The 18,952-nt window shown below is 45.8% G+C and overlaps 1 protein-coding gene across 3 annotated transcripts in view; it reads right to left on the bottom strand.

Annotated features, from left to right (window-relative positions):
* Window positions 1-458: 458 nt before the first annotated feature.
* Window positions 459-18,952, bottom strand: part of sh3pxd2ab (SH3 and PX domains 2Ab) — a 21,548-nt gene continuing 3,054 nt past the window's right edge. For 2 of the 3 annotated variants that reach the window (XM_056234975.1, XM_056234977.1), the window contains 6 exons: window positions 18,801-18,905; window positions 8,327-8,444; window positions 3,795-4,399; window positions 3,544-3,593; window positions 3,290-3,409; window positions 459-2,182 (listed from right to left, as the gene is read on the bottom strand). In XM_056234975.1, the coding sequence (XP_056090950.1) occupies window positions 644-2,182; window positions 3,290-3,409; window positions 3,544-3,593; window positions 3,795-4,399; window positions 8,327-8,444; window positions 18,801-18,905 (2,537 nt within the window). In that variant the 3' untranslated portion in view covers window positions 459-643. The remainder of the gene's footprint in view (window positions 2,183-3,289; window positions 3,410-3,543; window positions 3,594-3,794; window positions 4,400-8,326; window positions 8,445-18,800; window positions 18,906-18,952) is intronic. The other variant, XM_056234976.1, reaches the window with a different exon arrangement.

Raw genomic sequence — 18,952 nt, 5'->3', positions numbered from 1 at the left:
TTGTTTACCTAGTTTTTGTGAAAAATGCCGTGATTGACGACTTACTGACTTATTTATATATTAATGCACAGACACAAACACACAGAGACCATCAAGCTATTGTGATTAAGATGGAAAACAGCACTTGGACATTTATTATAAGACCCGGTATGAAAATGAAGTGATTTAATAGGAATTAATAGCACCATGTTTAATTACACAAACAAAGAGACATTTACAGATAGATAGATAGACAGACAGACAGACAGACATTCTGAAAGTGCATATAGTCTGTAAACAGACCTTGATATATTTATTTAGTAAAACAAAAAAAACAAAGATAAATTTTAAAAGAAGCCTTCTGCAGCACATCAAGACTAGCTAACTAAATAACTAAAATAACAATAACTAAAAGCCTGTTCAGTGACAATAACATCACATCATCCAGCAGAAGCGGGAGTATAAGTGTCAAAGGGACTTGCTCTGTTTGTGTTTCCTTTGATTTTGTGAACAGAGACGGCCAAGTCTCATATGAAATAAAAAGAAAACACGTTTTGATTGGGGTCACGGTCAAGATAGAGTGTTTAAAATGAATGCTGTTTGGTAATGGGAAATCATTTATTCTGGTATCCTTTTTTGTTTCTGATGGCAGAATCAAAGAACACTAGCTCCTCCTCTCCAGGAAGTTGGAGGGCACCCATCCCTTGCGTGTTTTAGCCGTGTCGAGCACACGGCAGAACCACCATCCATTAGGGTTTCTCTCCAGGACCTCCAGCCTCGTACCTGCAGGGAAGCTCATGGTCTCTGCATCACCGTAGTAATCGGCAATAGAAACGTACTCCTCGCGCAGGTTGTTGTGGATCAGATGAGGTTTAGGCTTCACCATTGACACCGGTACCTTACGCCTCATGCTCTCGGTATTACCAACACAGGAAGAGGACGTTTGGTCATTGTAGCTATGTAGTGCGGTATGATTAGTCACCATGTCGTTCCTCCATCCTGTGGGAGTTGTGTGCATATTAGTGTTGTCCTTAAGGACGTTCTGAGGTCTGACGGCGAGCTGTTTCACGCCAACCCTGCAGTTCTGCTGGTTAGATCTGTGTCCGCCCTTCAGGCTTTGGTTAACACGCTGCTCGTTCTTCTCCAAACTTACACATTTACCCATCTTTCCAACATCTACCTGCACTGAAATCTCCAACTCAGGAGCTGCACACCAAGACGTCTCAGAATTAACCTTCTCGGTGGTTTTGGCTTCTATACCACTTGTTTCTGTGCTTTTGATTGGCTGTAGATAGTAAGTGGGTGCCCATCCCTCTTCGTTCCCCCAGCGGACGAACCACCAGCCGCTCTCCTGCTTCTCCAGCACCTCCACCGGCACTCCCGCAGGAAAGCTGAGCTCACACGGCTCTTCTCGTTGGTACGCTGCAGTAGTGCGGTACAGGAGTGAAGATGGATCTGAGAATCTCATCTGGAAATCATCCCATGAGCCATTTTCTGACTCCTCAGATGTGCAGGAGGTCCTGAACTGCGTCCGGCCTGGTTGCTCCAGGTTTCGGGGGCTTCTGAGGGAACTACAGTCTTGGTTTGCGGGTTTCGGGCGCACGGATGGTTTGCATTTAGACTCATCAGCCTGCTGTTTGAGGTAAGGTTGCTTTGAGTGTGCGTAGAGTGTCGTATTGGTGTCAATGCCATGCTCGATTGTAGGGGCGTCATATTCCGGTGGATCCCACATAGATGCCCGATGGGCCGCAGAGGGCGAGTATATGTCAGAGTAACTGTCCTTACACTGTGGCACAGATCTGAAGCCACCGTTCGCATATATACCCTCATCATCCTCTTCATCCCCCTCGCCCAATGTGAAGGAAACGATGCGCTGACACAGAGGAGGAGGGGCTTTAGTCGGTGCGTCTCCTCTGAGAAACTCCAGCTCAGGGTCAAATTCAAGGCCCACTGCTGGAACATCATATTCTGGTTCCTCATACACTGGTGGACTTGCTAGGCTCACATCCTCAGACTCAACACATGGAAGCGAGTTCTGCTTTTTGATTGGCGGAGCAGGAGGTGGGACCTTGGGGCGGGTCAATGTACTGGTTTGGCGGTTCAAGGTGGGCTTCTTGCGTTTGTCAATGTAAGAACAAGGGGCCCAACCCTCCTTCTCTCCAATCTGGACATACCACCAGCCTCCAGAGTTCTTCTCAATGACCTGTAAACATACACAGCCTTTAGGTCTTCCATAGAGATACTTATACAGTATGTAGTGTTATTTGCAGCTAATAGGGAACATTGGGCTCAGTTGTCACACTTTTGACACTAGTGAATATTGTCGCTTTTTCACTGATATAGAATTAAAAAAAAATTAAACTATAAAAAAAGGCATTTTCAAAAACATCACTACTGTTTAAAAGTTTGGTGTCTGTAAGATTTTTTTTAAATATTTTTGACAAAAGTTTTTGTTTTTGAAAGAACTTTTATTATGCTCACCAAGGCTGCATTTATTTTGCGATATTGAGACATATTTTTATGATTTTTAATTAGGGCTGTCAAACGATTAATCGCGATTAATCGCATCCAAAATAAAAGTTTGTGTTTACATAATATATGTGTGTGTACTGTGTATAATTATTTTTAATACATAAATACCCACACATGCATGTGTATTTAAGAAATATTTGCATGTATATACTGTAAATAGACTGAATGTAGCCTATATATAATGTATATTTTATATAAATATAAACATTTTATATATAAATAACATATTTTTCTTAAATATATACATGTGTGCATTTATATACAAAATAATTATACACAGCACACACACATATATTATGTAAACACAAACTTTTATTTTGGATGCGATTAATCGTGATTAATCGTTTGACAGCCCTAGTCTTAATATATTTTAATGTGATATCAATGTCAACAATTACATTTTCAGCATCAATACTCCAGTCTTCAGTGTCAAATCATACTAATATGCTGATACATTTCTTATTATCAATGCTGTTTTTGCTGCTTAATATCTTCATGGAAACTGGTAAATTTATTTTAGGATTCTTTAATATTAAAAAAAAGTTCAAAAGAACAGCATTTACAGTATTTGAAATCAAAATCCTTTGTGACAATATAAATGTCTTTACTGTCACTTTTGATTAATTTAATGCATCCTTTTTTTAATATATATTTTTTTTCTTTCAAAATAAACGTAGCCTACTGACCTCAAATCTTTGAATGGTAGAGTATTATTCTCCAAAACCCCTAAACTGTAAATTAAAAATAATTCCATGTAGGCTACTGAACAGTGTCGTACGTCAGCTTTCTGTCCTCCGTTGAAACTGATCCCATCTGTCAAGCAGGACCGGAACTCAGCGATGGTGTAATACTCGGCTTCAACAGTAGGGGGATCTGGGGGCTGCGGTAACTGAAATCCCTGAACGAGACGAGAAGAATATGCTGTTCAGCATAATACAAACCACAAAATGACCTATTTGTGTGTGTTGTGTGCAATGGAGAGAAAGAGGAAAAGAAACATAGAGAAAGGGAAAATGAGAGAGACATACTGACCAGGCTGTTTTCTCGACGGGGAGGTGGTTTTTGATTGTTTGATGGGGATCCTGGATTCAAAGGGAAAACAAATCAAAACACAAAATGTGTTTACTATCTTTAACACATTACACGGAAGAACAACATTATAAACAATTAAAAGAGGTAGAGAGGAAAAGAGCGAGATAAATATAAAGAGAAAGGAAATAAAAGAAAAAAATGACAAAAAAAGGGAAAGAAAAAAAATGAATGAAAGAAAGAAAGAATCTCACTGGTCTCAACGCTGTGGAATCTCTGAGGTGCGACTCGAGCAATGGCAGGAGATGGAGGGACAGTTTTGGTCTTTAGGGCGGATGGTGTTGATAACACATTTGCTTCAGAAACAGACGCAGAAACACAAGCATCTGGCACTGACACAGACACACTGCTATCTGAGACAGACAGATGCACACTCGAGTCAGTGTGCAGGTTGACCTGATCATCCGAGTCTCTCTCTGAGCTACTCCTGCCCATGTTAGCAGCTGTGCTAATGCTGCTGTTTCTGTCAGTGTGTGTATTGTTACTGTAAGCATCAGTCTGCTCTGCATCGCCGTTGTACTGTGTATATGTGTCAGTCTGCGAGTGCATGTATGTGTTTGCTGAATGTATTAGTGTGTTGTTGTTAAGGTGTGCATTGGTGTCAGATTGTGTATGCGAGTGCCGTTCGTTAACGGGTTTCTTGTTCAGGAGGTTGCTGATCTCCATAAGGTTTCCGATGATTTCCACCTGACCATGCACAGCTGGTTTATTTGTCTCTGTTGCCTGGTTACCAGCCACGGCACCATCTTGCATTTTCCTCAGGTAAGCAGCTGGGGCCCATCCCTCCTTACCACCATAACTGAGAGGGAAACCATAGAAAGAGAGAGATAATGCACATGCCCCCAAAAAAACAAGTACAGTTCAGAAGTTTGGGGTCAGAAGTAAAGATTTTTTAGACTATTTTTAATTATTAAATTTAATTATTCCTTCTATTTAGCAAAGATTAAATGGAACTTTATATTCAAGAATGAGTCCTGAAAAAAAAATGCCTCATGGTTTCCACAAAAATATTAGGCAGCACAACTATTTCAACACAGTTACGTTCACTCTACAAGCCTTAGTGCTCAGATCTGATTTTTTTGTATAGCTGTCTACATTGTTGTTTTAAATGTGGCCAATATCAGATTCCAGTGTGAACAGATCATGGTCTGACCTGGACTGTCCCAAATGCGCAACAAAAAAAAACGATAAATAGATGTCACGCAGGACACTGTTATACAGAAGTAAACATGAAGGACATTAAAGTTAGTGATTACACATTTATTTATAGTGTGATCTATCGTGGAAGCCAGTGAATTTATGTGCAGGCAATAATAAAAACAAAGACGAGGATCCGAAAAAGAGTTTTTAACTCTGTAAAACTTGCTGATACCTTTCCCAACTGTCTTGATAACTTCAGGAGTGTAAAATCTTTGAAGTGACTCCCATGAGGGCGAATTGTGATGATGAATGATGCTCTAGTCTAGAGAGTGACGTAAAAGTCGCATGAATTCCAATATGACTGTTCAGACTGAGGTCGCATTGCAAAACATCTGACCTAAATCGGATTTAGTGCCACATATGGAAGTGGCGCAAATCAGAATTTAAAATATCAGATTCCGTTCACAGTGTCATGAGAAAAACAGATCTGAGTCACATGTGAGCAAAAAAATCAAATTCGGGCCACTTTTACCTGCAGTCTAAATGTAGCTTTAGAATGATTTCTGAAGGATCATGTGACACTGAAGACTGGAGAAATGGATCCTGAACATCCAGCTTTACCATCAAATAAATTACTTTAAATAATGTAAATAAATTGTCATAAAAATTTCATTTTTAAAAATATAACAACCTAGCATAATATAACAATACTGCCTAATATTTCCGATCTTCCATTGACTATAGTATGAATCAAAGAGGCAAGAAGGTCAAAAAAGAGAGTTAACCCTCTGGGGACCAAGGTGTTTTTGGGGTCCTTGAGATGTTTTGACATGCCCTGACATTTGTGCTTTTTTCAGTTGCTTATAAACATATTAATGGCACAGGTGAAATTACACTCTATTTAGCGCAAACAGGGCAACCATAATATGTGAGCAACATGTATGTACATGTTTGTATTTTTGAGAGAATATTGTTTATGCATGGTTATTGAAAAAACTAAAAATTAAAGTTTCTGAAATAAAGCCACAAAACACATACTAAATATGTGTCTACAAGACTTTTGACTAATGGAAGTTGTGGCCTAGAGTTTTTGCTTCAAAATGATCTGAAAATCATCCTGTCTAATCATTCACATAACACAATAGATTCTTTTAAATTGTGAAAAACATTTTTTGTTAGCCAAGGCAATATGCGAATGGGCGTGAACGGCCCAACCCCCTTGTGAATAATTAGGTGGTTGAGAAGACAGACCCGCATATTAATGAGCCTTTCATTCAGGTGTGTCACACAAGAAAGAATGCAAGGACAATACACACACACACACACACACACACATACATACATACATACATAAATATATACACTCACCGGCCACTTTATTAGGTACCCCATGCTAGTAACGGGTTGGACCCCCTTTTGCCTTCAGAACTGCCTCAATTCTTCGTGGCATAGATTCAACAAGGTGCTGGAAGCATTCCTCAGGGAGTTTGGTCCATATTGACATGATGGCATCACACAGTTGCCGCAGATTTGTCGGCTGCACATCCATGATGCGAATCTCCCGTTCCACCACATCCCAAAGATGCTCTATTGGGTTGAGATCTGGTGACTGTGGAGGCCATTTTAGTACAGTGAACTCATTGTCATGTTCAAGAAACCAATTTGAAATGATTAGAGCTTTGTGACATGGTGGAAGTAGCCATCAGAGGATGGGTACATGGTGGCCATAAAGGGATGGACATGGTCAGAAACAATGCTCAGGTAGGCCGTGGCATTTAAACGATGCCCAATTGGCACTAAGGGGCCTAAAGTGTGCCAGGAAAACATCCCCCACACCATTACACCACCACCAGCAGCCTGCACAGTGGTAACAAGGCATGATGGTTCCATGTTCTCATTCTGTTTACGCCAAATTCTGACTCTAACATCTGAATGTCTCAACAGAAATCGAGACTCATCAGACCAGGCAACATTTTTCCAGTCTTCAACTGTTCAATTTTGGTGAGCTCTTGCAAATTGTAGCCTCTTTTTCCTATTTGTAGTGGAGATGAGTGGTACCCGGTGGAGTCTTCTGCTGTTGTAGCCCATCCGCCTCAAGGTTGTGCGTGTTGTGGCTTCACAAATGCTTTGCTGCATACCTCGGTTGTAATAAAGTGGCCGGTGAGTGTATATACACACTGCAAAGTTTTGTGTATATACTGTATATATTTATATATATATATATATATAATCAAAATATAAATGAAAGTCAAAAGCACATTTTTAGTCATACCTGGAAACAAATCCTGTTCAAAAAGGTTATATGGGCCATTCTACAGAATTGGTTCAACGTTAGAGTTGGAAACATCTTGAAAAGAAAATTGTCTTTTTCCATAAATGTCTTAGTAGGCCATTTCATCATACATATTTCAAAGTTAAGGATTCATTATTTTGATATAGCTTGCATTGGAACAAACACTATTCTTAGTTGATTAGTTTATTGACAAAACATACTATATATTTAACATATGAGCAGAAACTGCTAACAAAAGCTTATTTGATGTCTATTTTAGAGTTAAAACTTTATAATCTATCCAAAACTAGTCACACACACACACACACACACACACACACACAGAAACATGATTCAAATTTAAACAGTAGGCTATTTTTGCGTTTACAGACACTAACGTTATTATATATCGGGATTAGAACAAAGCACAAGAATAAAACACTTACAGTTCAGCTCGCTCCTCGAAGTGAAAATAAACCAGCACTTGTTCTGAGGTAGGTAAATGCCCCAGGATTATTCATCACAGCCGCGCAAGACGGCAGTACATTAATCTGACAAAATATAGTGTTTACCGAGTTTATGTGGGCGTTTACACGTCTCAATGTGTTGCTTCAGATCATTAGCGTTTGAATAGCGCGCACTCTCCGTGGGCGTGTCACATTAGCGGAATAATGAGATGCGAGAACGATAATGAGAACGGCTGACACCTCTCTCTTTTTATATAGATTACATAAACAGAGAATATTTATTTTAGTTTTAAATTAGATAATTTAAATGTACAAACTTAAATGATCATAAACATATATTGCTCATGTCTGGGTGAATAGTATTCGCTGAGTTTTGTTTAAGTTTAGAGACGTGCTCCAGAAAAAAAGTTCACGGACACGGAGAAGCAGAACGCACACCCTGTTTCTTTTCTTTATTTTACAAAAGCACAATATTTTATTTCGATTGTAGGTGGGCACATAAAAAAGTAGACATTTAACAGTTTATTTTTTAATATGTCTTAACTCTGTATGACCAGAAATTATGGAGTAGTTTAAGTCTATTTTTCTGCTATGTGAAAAAAATCTGCCAAAACGCACCGGTGCGTTTGCCGTTCCCAGAGGGTTAAGAAATAAATCCTATTACGAGAGAATTAAGTGAGTGTTTTTCCAGTTGTTTACATTGCTGACTGCTCACCTAGCAAATTTTATAATCACATGTACTGTTTCTGCAAAAACCCCATAAATGCAGAGTAAATTCCAGCAAAAGAAACCAAAGCATATTAAAGTAGCTCAAAGAGAAGAATAAACATGTGGAAGAAGAGTTTACCGTATGAACCACCAGCCCTCCAGATTCCTCTGGATGACCTCAACAATGACGCCACTCTCAAAGCCCAGCTCATCCTGACTCGAACTGCTGAAGGACTGAACTGTAATATACCACTCTGCTACGAACAAAAGAGGAAAGAGAGCACATTGTATACTGTCCTGCAACTGGATACACACATAGACAACCGAATGCAATGCTTAGACTTACAGGGGAGAAAAAAGCGTAGAATAAATAAATACATTTTAAATCTGTGTGGGTGTCTTGCACGTGTACTCATACTCTCAGGTGTATGCTTTGGTTCTGTTTAGTTTCAGTGAGTTTAGTTTGGTTCTCCCTGTGCCCGTTTGCCTGTGTTCTTGATCCTTGTTTTTTTTCTATAGTTACTGATTACCTTCATCTGTTGTTCCTTGCGTTACCTCATTACTCCCTGCGTATTTAACACCTTAATTTTCTTAGTTCTTGATTCTGTGTTGTATTTGAATTGTGGTTGTGTTTTTCCTGAGATTTGTCATTAAAGGTGCAATGTGTAACATTTTTGAGTATCTATTAACAGAAATGCAATATGACATCCATAACTATGTGTTCAGTGGTGTATAAAGAACTTACTTAATAAACCGTAATGTTTTTATTACCTTAGAATGAGGCATTTATATCTACATAGGTGCGGGAATCCCCTTCTATGAAGGTCGCCATATTGTGACGTCATGTTTCTACAGTAGCCGAACGCGAACAAACAGCGCTACAGACCGCGTTTCGTCACTACCTTGAAAGAGAAGCCGCAGGAAGCTAGAAGAAGCTAGTCATAAACACAGTGAGTAGTGAATTTTCCCTTGTCAGTGGTGTAAATATGTAGTTGGATTGTTTCATGTAACTTAATTCTTCTCGCGCGCGCTGCTACAATCACGTCATTTTTGCCGCACGCACCTTTGGGCTCATGCGGACGGGTCGAGTTTAAACAAGGCTTAACGCTTTAACCAGCTCAGCCACAGTAACAGCTCATATTAGCCAGCTAAACTTTTACTACCCCGTTAGAAAAAATATATAGTTGCATAGTTTCATGTGGTTCTTCTCCCTCGCTGTATTATGGGTTTGCTATGTGGGGAGAATGTGCTGGTTACGTTCGTGAGACAATCAGCTGATTACTATTATTATCTTATGTATTAAGACCCTTGATCCTCACCTGAAACTTTATCCATGATGTGGTTTATAATGGACTGTGGTAGAAACTTGGTTTACTCTGGCTATTCTCTGCTGTCTCAGACGACGATGGTTGTCCCGTTTTAGCCACCATAGCTTCTTCGAAAGGGAGGGGTGAGCGGTGGGCTGAGCCCTTAGTGTAAACTCACAACCGAACCGCTAGATGTCGCTAAAAATCACACACTGCACCTTTAAAGACTGTGCTAACTACTACAGCCACATGTTACACATACAGTACCCTCAAAATTATTCGACACAGTCGCATTTCATCAGGGCTTTTAACACTTAACATAGTTAACTCTTGGTCATTCTAAAACCCAGATCGAGTTCACACTTACATAATTAAAGGGAGTAAAGTTTAATGCGTATTTGGCCGGGGGGAACCCCCCGGGGTGGTGAAGGGATGCTGCTAAACTGTCAACGAATTGAGGTGAGACTGCTGAATATATATACACCTCTTATCGTTGACTGCTGAGTGCTTTCCACTCGTGTTAATTATCTGAACGTGCTCCTCCCGAAATTTGTTAATAAAACATCCTATCTTGCTTCGCATTTCACACCGCTCATAATTTACCCGGGGTTACAATTAATCCTGGATATTCATAAAATGATGTTTCACATTGTACATCCCTAAACCCTGGGTTAATGTTCTTATCTGCATTTTTGCAGTGCAGTTCCCTATCGGTCAGTCACTACAACGTAGGTCAGACTGACCAATAGGAATCTCGCTAGAGAGGCCAATCTACTTCGAGTGAAACTAAAACAAGCCAATGCACATTGGCATGCAATCATTTGCATCAGCTGCGCGTCCTCGTCAGCGCGGGTATTTAACAGCAGCTGTTATGATTGCACGCTAGCTTTTTGCTTCGGAGCCAAACGCTTCATGTTTAATCCTACAGAGTGTGACTACGAGCCTCTTCTTTGGACCTCTCCTTCCCGGTGCGGGCGTTACAGCACGGCAGCGCGAACAGTCGTCTTTTTCTCTCTCCTGTCTGTGGTATTGAGCAAAACCAAAAAGCTGTTGTAACAGCTGGTAAGGTGCGCCGTACGAGCGCTCAAAAGCTGTTTTCACAGCTGGTAAGACAGCGAGAGAGAGAGAGAGAGATCGCGCACAGACAGGTGCACATTCCTGTCTGTGTTCGCAGTGACTGTTCCCCTGCGTGTTTCAGCACCAGTGAGAGCAGTCCCTAAAAGAGCTTACACAAATAGAGAGCGTCTTTTAAAAAGAAAAAGATGACTTTCTATTTGTGTGTTTCTGGATGCGGTCGTTACCTGGGCTCACAGGATGGTCACAAACGCTGCCTCGTGTGTCTGGGCATTGAACACGCTGAGGCAGCGTTTGTGGATGAGTCATGTACCCATTGTGGGAAGATGACCATCGCGGAGCTACGGTCGAGACTCCTGTTCCTGCAAAGGGGCGGAGTCCCCGTGCCTCTGCCTCGTTCCAATCCTCTTCAGAGGGTTGCTTCGGGCGGGGGCGCGGGTGACCTGAGGATCACGGTGAGCGCGTCTCCTTCGGGGAACCAACCCCCTAGGAGCCCTCACCCCTCTCATGCTCCGCAGCCAGTTGAGCTTCCATTGGAGAAAGCTGGACCATCCTCGAGGTGTGTACCGGTTGTCTCCTTTGGGGCTCCCAGTGACCAGATGTCGATCGCTGCATCGGAGGGTGGGTCAGACTTCTCTGCGGACGACGCCTCGGCACCGCTGCCTCCTTCGGGGGTGCCAGCGGTGCCTGAGACGGACCCGGAGATGATGGCCATGCTCTCCCGGGCCGCCAACGGGGTCGGGCTCGTGTGGAATCCTCCACCGTGTCCCGAACCCTCGAGGTTGGATGATTGGTATCTCGGGGTGGCGCGCGCTGGTTCTCAGCAACCCACCCCAGTGCCTTTCTTCCCGGAAGTGCATGAGGAGCTTACGGGAACGTGGACGGCACCTTTTACTGCCAGAAACCGTTCCGGTGGCTCCTCCTCCCTCACCACCCTTGATGGCGGGGCAGCTAAGGGATACACGCGCATCCCGCCAGTGGAACGGGCCGTTGCTATGCAGCTGTGCCCTAACTCCACTTGGCGTGGAGAACCGTGTCTCCCTTCCCGGGCCTGTAAGTACTCGTCGGATTTAACCGGCAAGGCTTACAAGGCCTGTGGGGAAGCTGCCTCTGCCATGCACGCCATGGCGTTGCTGCAGGTCCATCAGGCCAAGGCACTGAAGGACCTGCACGAGGGTGGTCATGATCCCCAAGTTCTTCAGGAACTTCGCATCGCGACGGACCTCGCGCTTCGTGCGACGAAGGTGACCGCGCGGTCGGTGGGTCGTGCGATGTCCACCATGGTGGTCCAGGAACGCCATCTCTGGCTGTGTCTGGCTGACATGAGGGAGTCTGACAAACTCCGGTTTCTCAACTCCCCTGTGTCCCAGACCGGCCTCTTCGGCGACGCGGTCGAGAACTTCGCCCAGCAGTTCTCGGCTGTACAAAAGCAGACGGAGGCCATCAAACACATCCTGCCGCGGCGGCCAGCTGCTGCCTCCACCCCGCCGCCCGCGGCACCTCAGTCTGCTCGTCGCCGAGGGCGTCCGCCTGCGTCTGCCCCTGCTCCCGTGCCGCAGCAGCAGCCTCCACCTAAGCGGCGCCGTGGAGCCAGTCGCAGGCAGGGCGCCCCGCCCGTCCAGGCCCCCGCCAAGAGGGGCGGCAAAGCCAGGGGTAAGCGGCCCTAGGACGGGCGACCCGGAGATGGAAGGGACTGCTCTCCAGGAGACGATGACTGCATCGCTCCCTCCCCCGGAAGAGGGCCGGGTGGGAAATCCTGTGTTTCGTTTTGTTTGTGTTCCGCCGCTGGCCTTAAAACCAGCGGTACCCAAAATTTCAATAAAAGAGCAGTTTCTACCATCTCTGGGTCCGAAGAGGACCCGGAGAGCAGTGGGGGGACAGAATCCTCACCACTCTCATCCGCCTCCTCTGTCGCCAGTGAGCAGCAGTGTGCAGTTCGAGAACGCCACCGAGCCGCCTCCTGCACCTCCTGCCCCGTGGAACCAGGTAAGTGCTGCACAGCACACACAGACCCTGCTACGGGCCGCCTCCCAGAGAGAGCCTCCCGAGCCGCGTCCCTGTATTCCACCTCGCTGCCCCACTCCGGGTACGCCTACAGTCCCTTTGGTCCCGCTTGCACGGTCTCTGAGAGCCTGGTTAGCGCTCCCCAGTCCGTCTCGCTGGCTCATTCGGACCATCAGGCTCGGCTATGCGATTCAGTTCGCCCGGCGTCCCCCCAAGTTTCGGGCCATCCACTCCACTACAGTGAGAGCAGCCGATGCCCATGTCTTGCGTGCGGAGATCGCAGTCCTACTGGCGAAGGACGCGATAGAGCCGGTCCCTCCAGCCGATATGAGGTCAGGGCACTACAGTCCCTACTTCATTGTACCCAAGAAAGGTGGTGGGTTACGACCGATCTTGGATCTGCGAGTTTTGAATCGGAGCCTCCACAAGCTACCGTTCAAAATGCTCACGCAGAGACGCATTTTCGGATGCATCCGTCCCCAAGATTGGTTTGCAGCGATCGACCTGAAGGACGCGTACTTTCATGTCTCGATTCTTCCTCGACACAGGCCGTTTCTGCGCTTTGCGTTCGAGGGTCGAGCATATCAGTACAAGGTCCTGCCCTTCGGGCTGTCCCTGTCTCCCCGTGTCTTCACGAAAGTCACGGAGGGGGCCCTTGTTCCCATGAGAGAACAGGGCGTTCGCCTCCTCAACTATCTCGACGACTGGCTTATACTAGCACACTCTCGAGATCAGTTATGCGAACACAGGGACCTCGTGCTCACGCACCTCAGCCAGTTGGGCCTTCAGGTCAACTGGGAAAAGAGCAAACTCGCCCCTGTGCAGAGGATCTCTTTTCTCGGTATGGAGTTGGATTCGGTCGCACAGACAGCGCGCCTCACAGAGCAGCGCGCTCAGTCGGTGCTGAACTGCTCGAACACGTTCAAAGGCAGGACAGCGGTCCCACTGAAATTTTTTCAGAGGCTCCTGGGGCATATGGCAGCGGCAGCAGCGGTAACTCCGCTCGGCTTGCTTCATATGAGACCGCTTCAGCACTGGCTTCACGGCCGAGTCCCGAGATGGGCGTGGCATCATGGCACTCACCGGGTGGCAATCACACCGGCCTGCCGCCAGACCTTCAGCCCGTGGTCAGACCTCTCGTTCCTTCGGGCAGGAGTCCCCTTGGAACAGGTCTCCAGGCATGCTGTGGTTTTCACAGATGCCTCTGCCACCGGCTGGGGTGCCACGTACAACGGGCATGCAGTGTCAGGGGTGTGGACGGCTCCCCAACTGCATTGGCACATCAATTGCCTCGAGTTGCTAGCAGTACATCTCGCTCTGAGCCGCCTGAAAAGGCCGCTACGGGGCAGGGACGTGCTGGTCCGTACGGACAACACTGCGACCGTGGCGTACATCAACCGACAAGGTGGTCTACGCTCCCGTCGCATGTCGCAACTCGCCCGCCATCTCCTCCTCTGGAGTCAGAAGCGTCTGAGGTCGCTTCGAGCCATGTATGTCCCTGGCGTGCTCAACCGTGTGGCCGACGAGCTATCACGAGCTGTGCTTCCGGGAGAATGGCGACTCCACCCCCAGGTGGTTCAGCTGATCTGGAGAGAGTTCGGAGAGGCTCAGGTAGACCTGTTTGCCTCTTCAGAGACCTCCCACTGCCAGCTGTTTTACTCCCTGACCGAGGGAACACTCGGCACGGACGCACTGGCACACAGCTGGCCCCGGGGCCTACGCAAATATGCGTTTCCCCCAGTGAGCCTACTTGCACAGACACTGTGCAAAGTCAGGGAGGACGAGGAGCAGGTCCTTCTGGTGGCTCCCTATTGGCCCACCCGGACTTGGTTCCCAGAACTCATGCTCCTTGGGACAGTCCCTCCCTGGCCCATTCCTCTGAGGAAGGATCTTCTGACTCAGAGACGGGGCACCCTATGGCACCCGCGTCCAGACCTCTGGAAACTCCATGTCTGGTCCCTGGACGGGACGCGGAGGTTCTAGGTGACTTACCCCCTGAGGTACTTAACACCATCACTTCAGCACGGGCGCCGTCCACGAGACGTGTTTACGCCCTGAAGTGGAACCTGTTCGTCGAGTGGTGTTCTTCTCGCCGAGAAGACCCCCGGAGATGTTCGATAGGGTCTGTGCTTTCCTTCTTGCAGCAAGGGTTGGAGCGAAGGCTGTCTCCCTCCACCCTCAAAGTACATGCTGCCGCTATTTCAGCTTATCACGACCACTTAGATGGCAAAACAGTGGGGAAGCACGACCTGGTCGTCAGGTTTCTTAGGGGGGCGAGACGATTGAATCCTCCTCGACCCCCCTCCATACCCTCTTGGGATCTTTCCCTGGTGCTTCGAGCACTTCAGGATGTTCCCTTTGAGCCTCTGCAGTCAGTAGACTTAAAGCTTCTTTCCATGAAGACTTTGCTACTGGTTGCACTGGCCTCTGTCAAGAGGGTAGGAGACCTGCACGCATTTTCGGTCGACGAATCGTGCCTAGAGTTCGGGCCGGGTGACAACCATGTGGTATTAAGACCCCGGCCTGGCTATGTGCCCAAGGTTCCTACCACTCCCTTCAAAAACCAGGTAGTGAACCTGCAAGCGCTGCCTTTGGAGGAGGCAGACCCAGCCCTGGCTTTGCTCTGTCCCGTTCGCGCTCTGCGTATGTACGTGGACAGAACTCAAAGCATCAGGACCTCAGACCAGCTCTTTGTCTGTTACGGAGGCCAGCAGAGGGGAAAGGCTGTCTCCAAGCAGAGGATGGCCCACTGGATAGTGGATGCCATCGCCTTGGCTTACCAAGCTCAAGGCGTGCCCTGCCCGCTCAGGTTGCATGCACACTCCACGAGAGGCGTCGCATCCTCCTGGGCGCTGGCACGTGGCTCCTCGCTAACAGATATCTGTAGAGCTGCGGGCTGGGCGACACCTAACACGTTCGCTAGATATTATAGCCTACGTGTAGAGCCGGTCTCCTCCCGTGTTCTCACCCTAAACGGGTAGAAGCACCGAGAGGCCCGGCTCTGTCGGCTTGCTGCACCCTACTGTGCACCCTTATTGCTCCAGAGTGAAAAACCTGTTGAGTCCTCCAAAAACCCCTCGGCCCGGACATGGCGGAGCGTCCAGGTGCCAGGCCTTTTTCCGCTGAATCCTTGAGAACCGGATCTGGGCTGGGTTCCATATGTGTGACCCTACGGGGATCCCATATGTGTATATTTTCCACGGCTGCTCCTAACGGAAGCCGTGTCTTTCCCTTGGGCTAAGTCACCCACTATCTCATATGTAGTACAGCCTTCGGGCTAGTCCATATGTATTCCCCACATAACTCCTTGAAGTAAGTGGCTTCCGCAGCGTCCTCCTTCCTAACTGAAGGGCACGCTTTCCCAGTGTTATCCAATAATCTCAGTGTATGGGTTATTACGGAACAACAGTGACAGATACACTCTGTGTGTAGCCTCCTCCTATCGTCCTTCTAGGCAAGAAGGTGTAGAGGCTTGCATGGGGCGCTGGATGGGGTGCAGCAGCTGTGGCGCTTTGGTAGGGATTCCTATTGGTCAGTCTGACCTACGTTGTAGTGACTGACCGATAGGGAACGTCTCGGTTACATATGGTAACCCTCGTTCCCTGAGGGAGGGAACGGAGACGTAGGTCCCGTCGCCACATCTGCTGCCGCCCGCTGGGGCGGCCAGCTTTTTCAGGTTTGGCTCCTCAGCAAAAAACTAGCGTGCAATCATAACAGCTGCTGTTAAATACCCGCGCTGACGAGGACGCGCAGCTGATGCAAATGATTGCATGCCAATGTGCATTGGCTTGTTTTAGTTTCACTCGAAGTAGATTGGCCTCTCTAGCGAGATTCCTATTGGTCAGTCTGACCTACGTCTCCGTTCCCTCCCTCAGGGAACGAGGGTTACCATATGTAACCGAGACGTTTCATTGATTGGATGCACTCAACCTGTTCACATAAAGGCTCTAACATTGCGCATCATCATATTATACATTGCCGACTGCAATATAATGGATTTTTCGGACTATAAAGGTAGCCTCTTCTTCACTTCAGCTGACGTGACTCCCATCAACATTTGACATTCTTTCCCACAAATGCCAGAACACGCCGTGTTTCCATGACTGTCCAAAGCACATGAATTTCAGGCATGTGATTGGTTGTCTGTTTCTCAGCACTTGCGCACGCAATGCCGTGTTTGGCAAGTTTGGCACCGCAATCCAATAGTAGGCCTATCCAGCTGCAGAACCGGAAGGGGCGGAGCTTACGTTCTAACACCAGCGCCAGGACCGGAAGTGAGGGGCGGAGCTTACGTTCTAAACTGAGTAATTTAAAAATGAAAAGACCTTTTGTCGATCAAATGATCAAAATCAACCCAAAATGAGATTGATAGAATCTGAAGAAAGCTATTCATTAACTTTCCCGTTCACTCTTTTGATATCAAATGACTGATATCAAATGGGGGGAAGCATAACACCCGTTTTAGAGCGTAATTTGCTTAGACACGAAACGGCATGCTTTTATTACACACGAAACATCATACTTTAATGATACATTACAGTACAATAAGCATTTTAAAACATTGATTTTGTGTAATATAATTGTATAAATTTATCTGTTTCATTGTATTATGAGAGCTACTTCATGATCATGATGGTGAAAAATAATGCTTGAAACTTATGGGTATTTTATATAAAATATACTTTATTTCACAATGCATGTGCAGCATGCATTTTTCTTTATGTAAAATAATTTCCTTCTCAAAAATCTTTCCTTCCAAGAACCAAGTTTCCAACTTTGGCAATTGTCTCATCTGGGTCATATGTCCCCAAAGCCCATTCAAGCTTAAAGACAAATGAGAGAAGAAATTACATAGTGTATATATATATATATATATATATTCCGCCCCTCCCTCACTTCCGGTTCTGGCGCTGGGGTTCTGAAACTGGTGGTGCTGCGGGTCTGCAGCTGGATATATCTCCCGCAATGCCGTGTTAACTCTGCAAAAGCGGTGCTTCCTTTACCCGCCGTTAAAAGGTTAGAATGATGATAACCCTGGGTTAAGCACAGTGTGGAAATCCTTATTGAATTTTATATGCAAAAATCAAACCTTGTATTATCTGTTACACCTTTTCTCCTGAAGTAAGTTTTCTGAGTGTCAAGTTTTTTTTAAAGTGCTGTGACAGATTTTTTTTTTGCAATTACTTTTAATCAACTGGTCCTAAAGTCAGTGGATTTATGAAGTCACTTCACACAGGTGAAGTTCATCACATTAACTATGAACATGTTCCACTGACATCTGATAACAAGAAATCACTTTTGCCTTAATTTCGAACAGTATGTCCACTGTTTTATCATATCAAACTGAACAAACTTTGTGAAATGTTTTGGATAAAGGTTTGTTTGAGCAATATTTATTTAAAATACATATGGTTTGATATTTTGTTGTCTAATGTAATAATTTAAGCATACCTAAAGTGAAAAAAAAGCATGTGGGCTACTTTATGTAATGCTTGTGTATTTAGTTTGTTTGCTATTTTCATTTTTCAGTGGAAAAACCAATCAAAACATGCAGACAGTGCAGAATCTAGTCTCCACCTCTCTCTCTGTAATATGGGTCAGCGTGTGTTGGACCCAGTTGTACAGCAAAAGCCTTCTGGACCAAGAGATGGAAAATCTGACATCTTTGCTGGAATTTCCACTCCCAGGCTGTTAAATGCTCTAAGAAAAGTGTGTGTGTGTGTGTGTGTGTGTGTGTGTGTGTGTGTGTGTGTGTGTGTGTGTGTGTGTGTGTGTGTGTGTGTGTGTGTGTGTGTGTGTGTGTGTGTGTGTGTGTGTGTGTGTGTGTGTGTGTGTGTGTGTGTGTGTGTGTGTGTGTGTGTGTGTGTGTGTGTGTGTGGAGTGGAGTGGAGTGGAGTGAGGGGGTCCCTATAGACTACGATCTGATGACTGAATGGTTTTCATCCAAGCAAGACTCTATGTGCTGACATGGCATAAACTTGCATCCATAACAGACTTAACCAACAGTTTTCACCCATAAATCTCGTGAAGCAAATGGATGGAAACTGTTAAGAGTTAAGGGTTGCGCAAGACAAAGAAAACCAGGACATTTGGCAGCTGCTTGTTTTAAAAAAGCCAGCCTGATATCTGCTGTAAAAGACGTGCCTTGTTTCTTCAACGGTTTTAAAATCAGTTTAGCAGCAGCGTGGGTGAATAAATATGTAGTTTAGCAGTGTATCTTTGCCTTACTCTCTCCATTCGTTGCTCTGTGGCTGTCTCGACGTCCTGTGAGGGAGACAAGGTATGTTGCAGGAACCCAACCTTGTTCTTCAGCTGTTCTTACAAACCACCACCCTAAAGAGAGAGAGAGAGAGAGAGAGAGAGAGAGAGAGAGAGAGAGA

Source organism: Rhinichthys klamathensis, unplaced genomic scaffold (assembly GCF_029890125.1).
Source record: "Rhinichthys klamathensis goyatoka isolate OS25496 unplaced genomic scaffold, OSU_Roscu_1.1 h1tg000412l_1, whole genome shotgun sequence".
Classification (NCBI taxonomy): domain Eukaryota; kingdom Metazoa; phylum Chordata; class Actinopteri; order Cypriniformes; family Leuciscidae; genus Rhinichthys; species Rhinichthys klamathensis.
The sequence above is the reverse complement of the archived record's forward strand: the minus strand, read 5'-3'. Positions and strand labels throughout refer to the sequence as shown.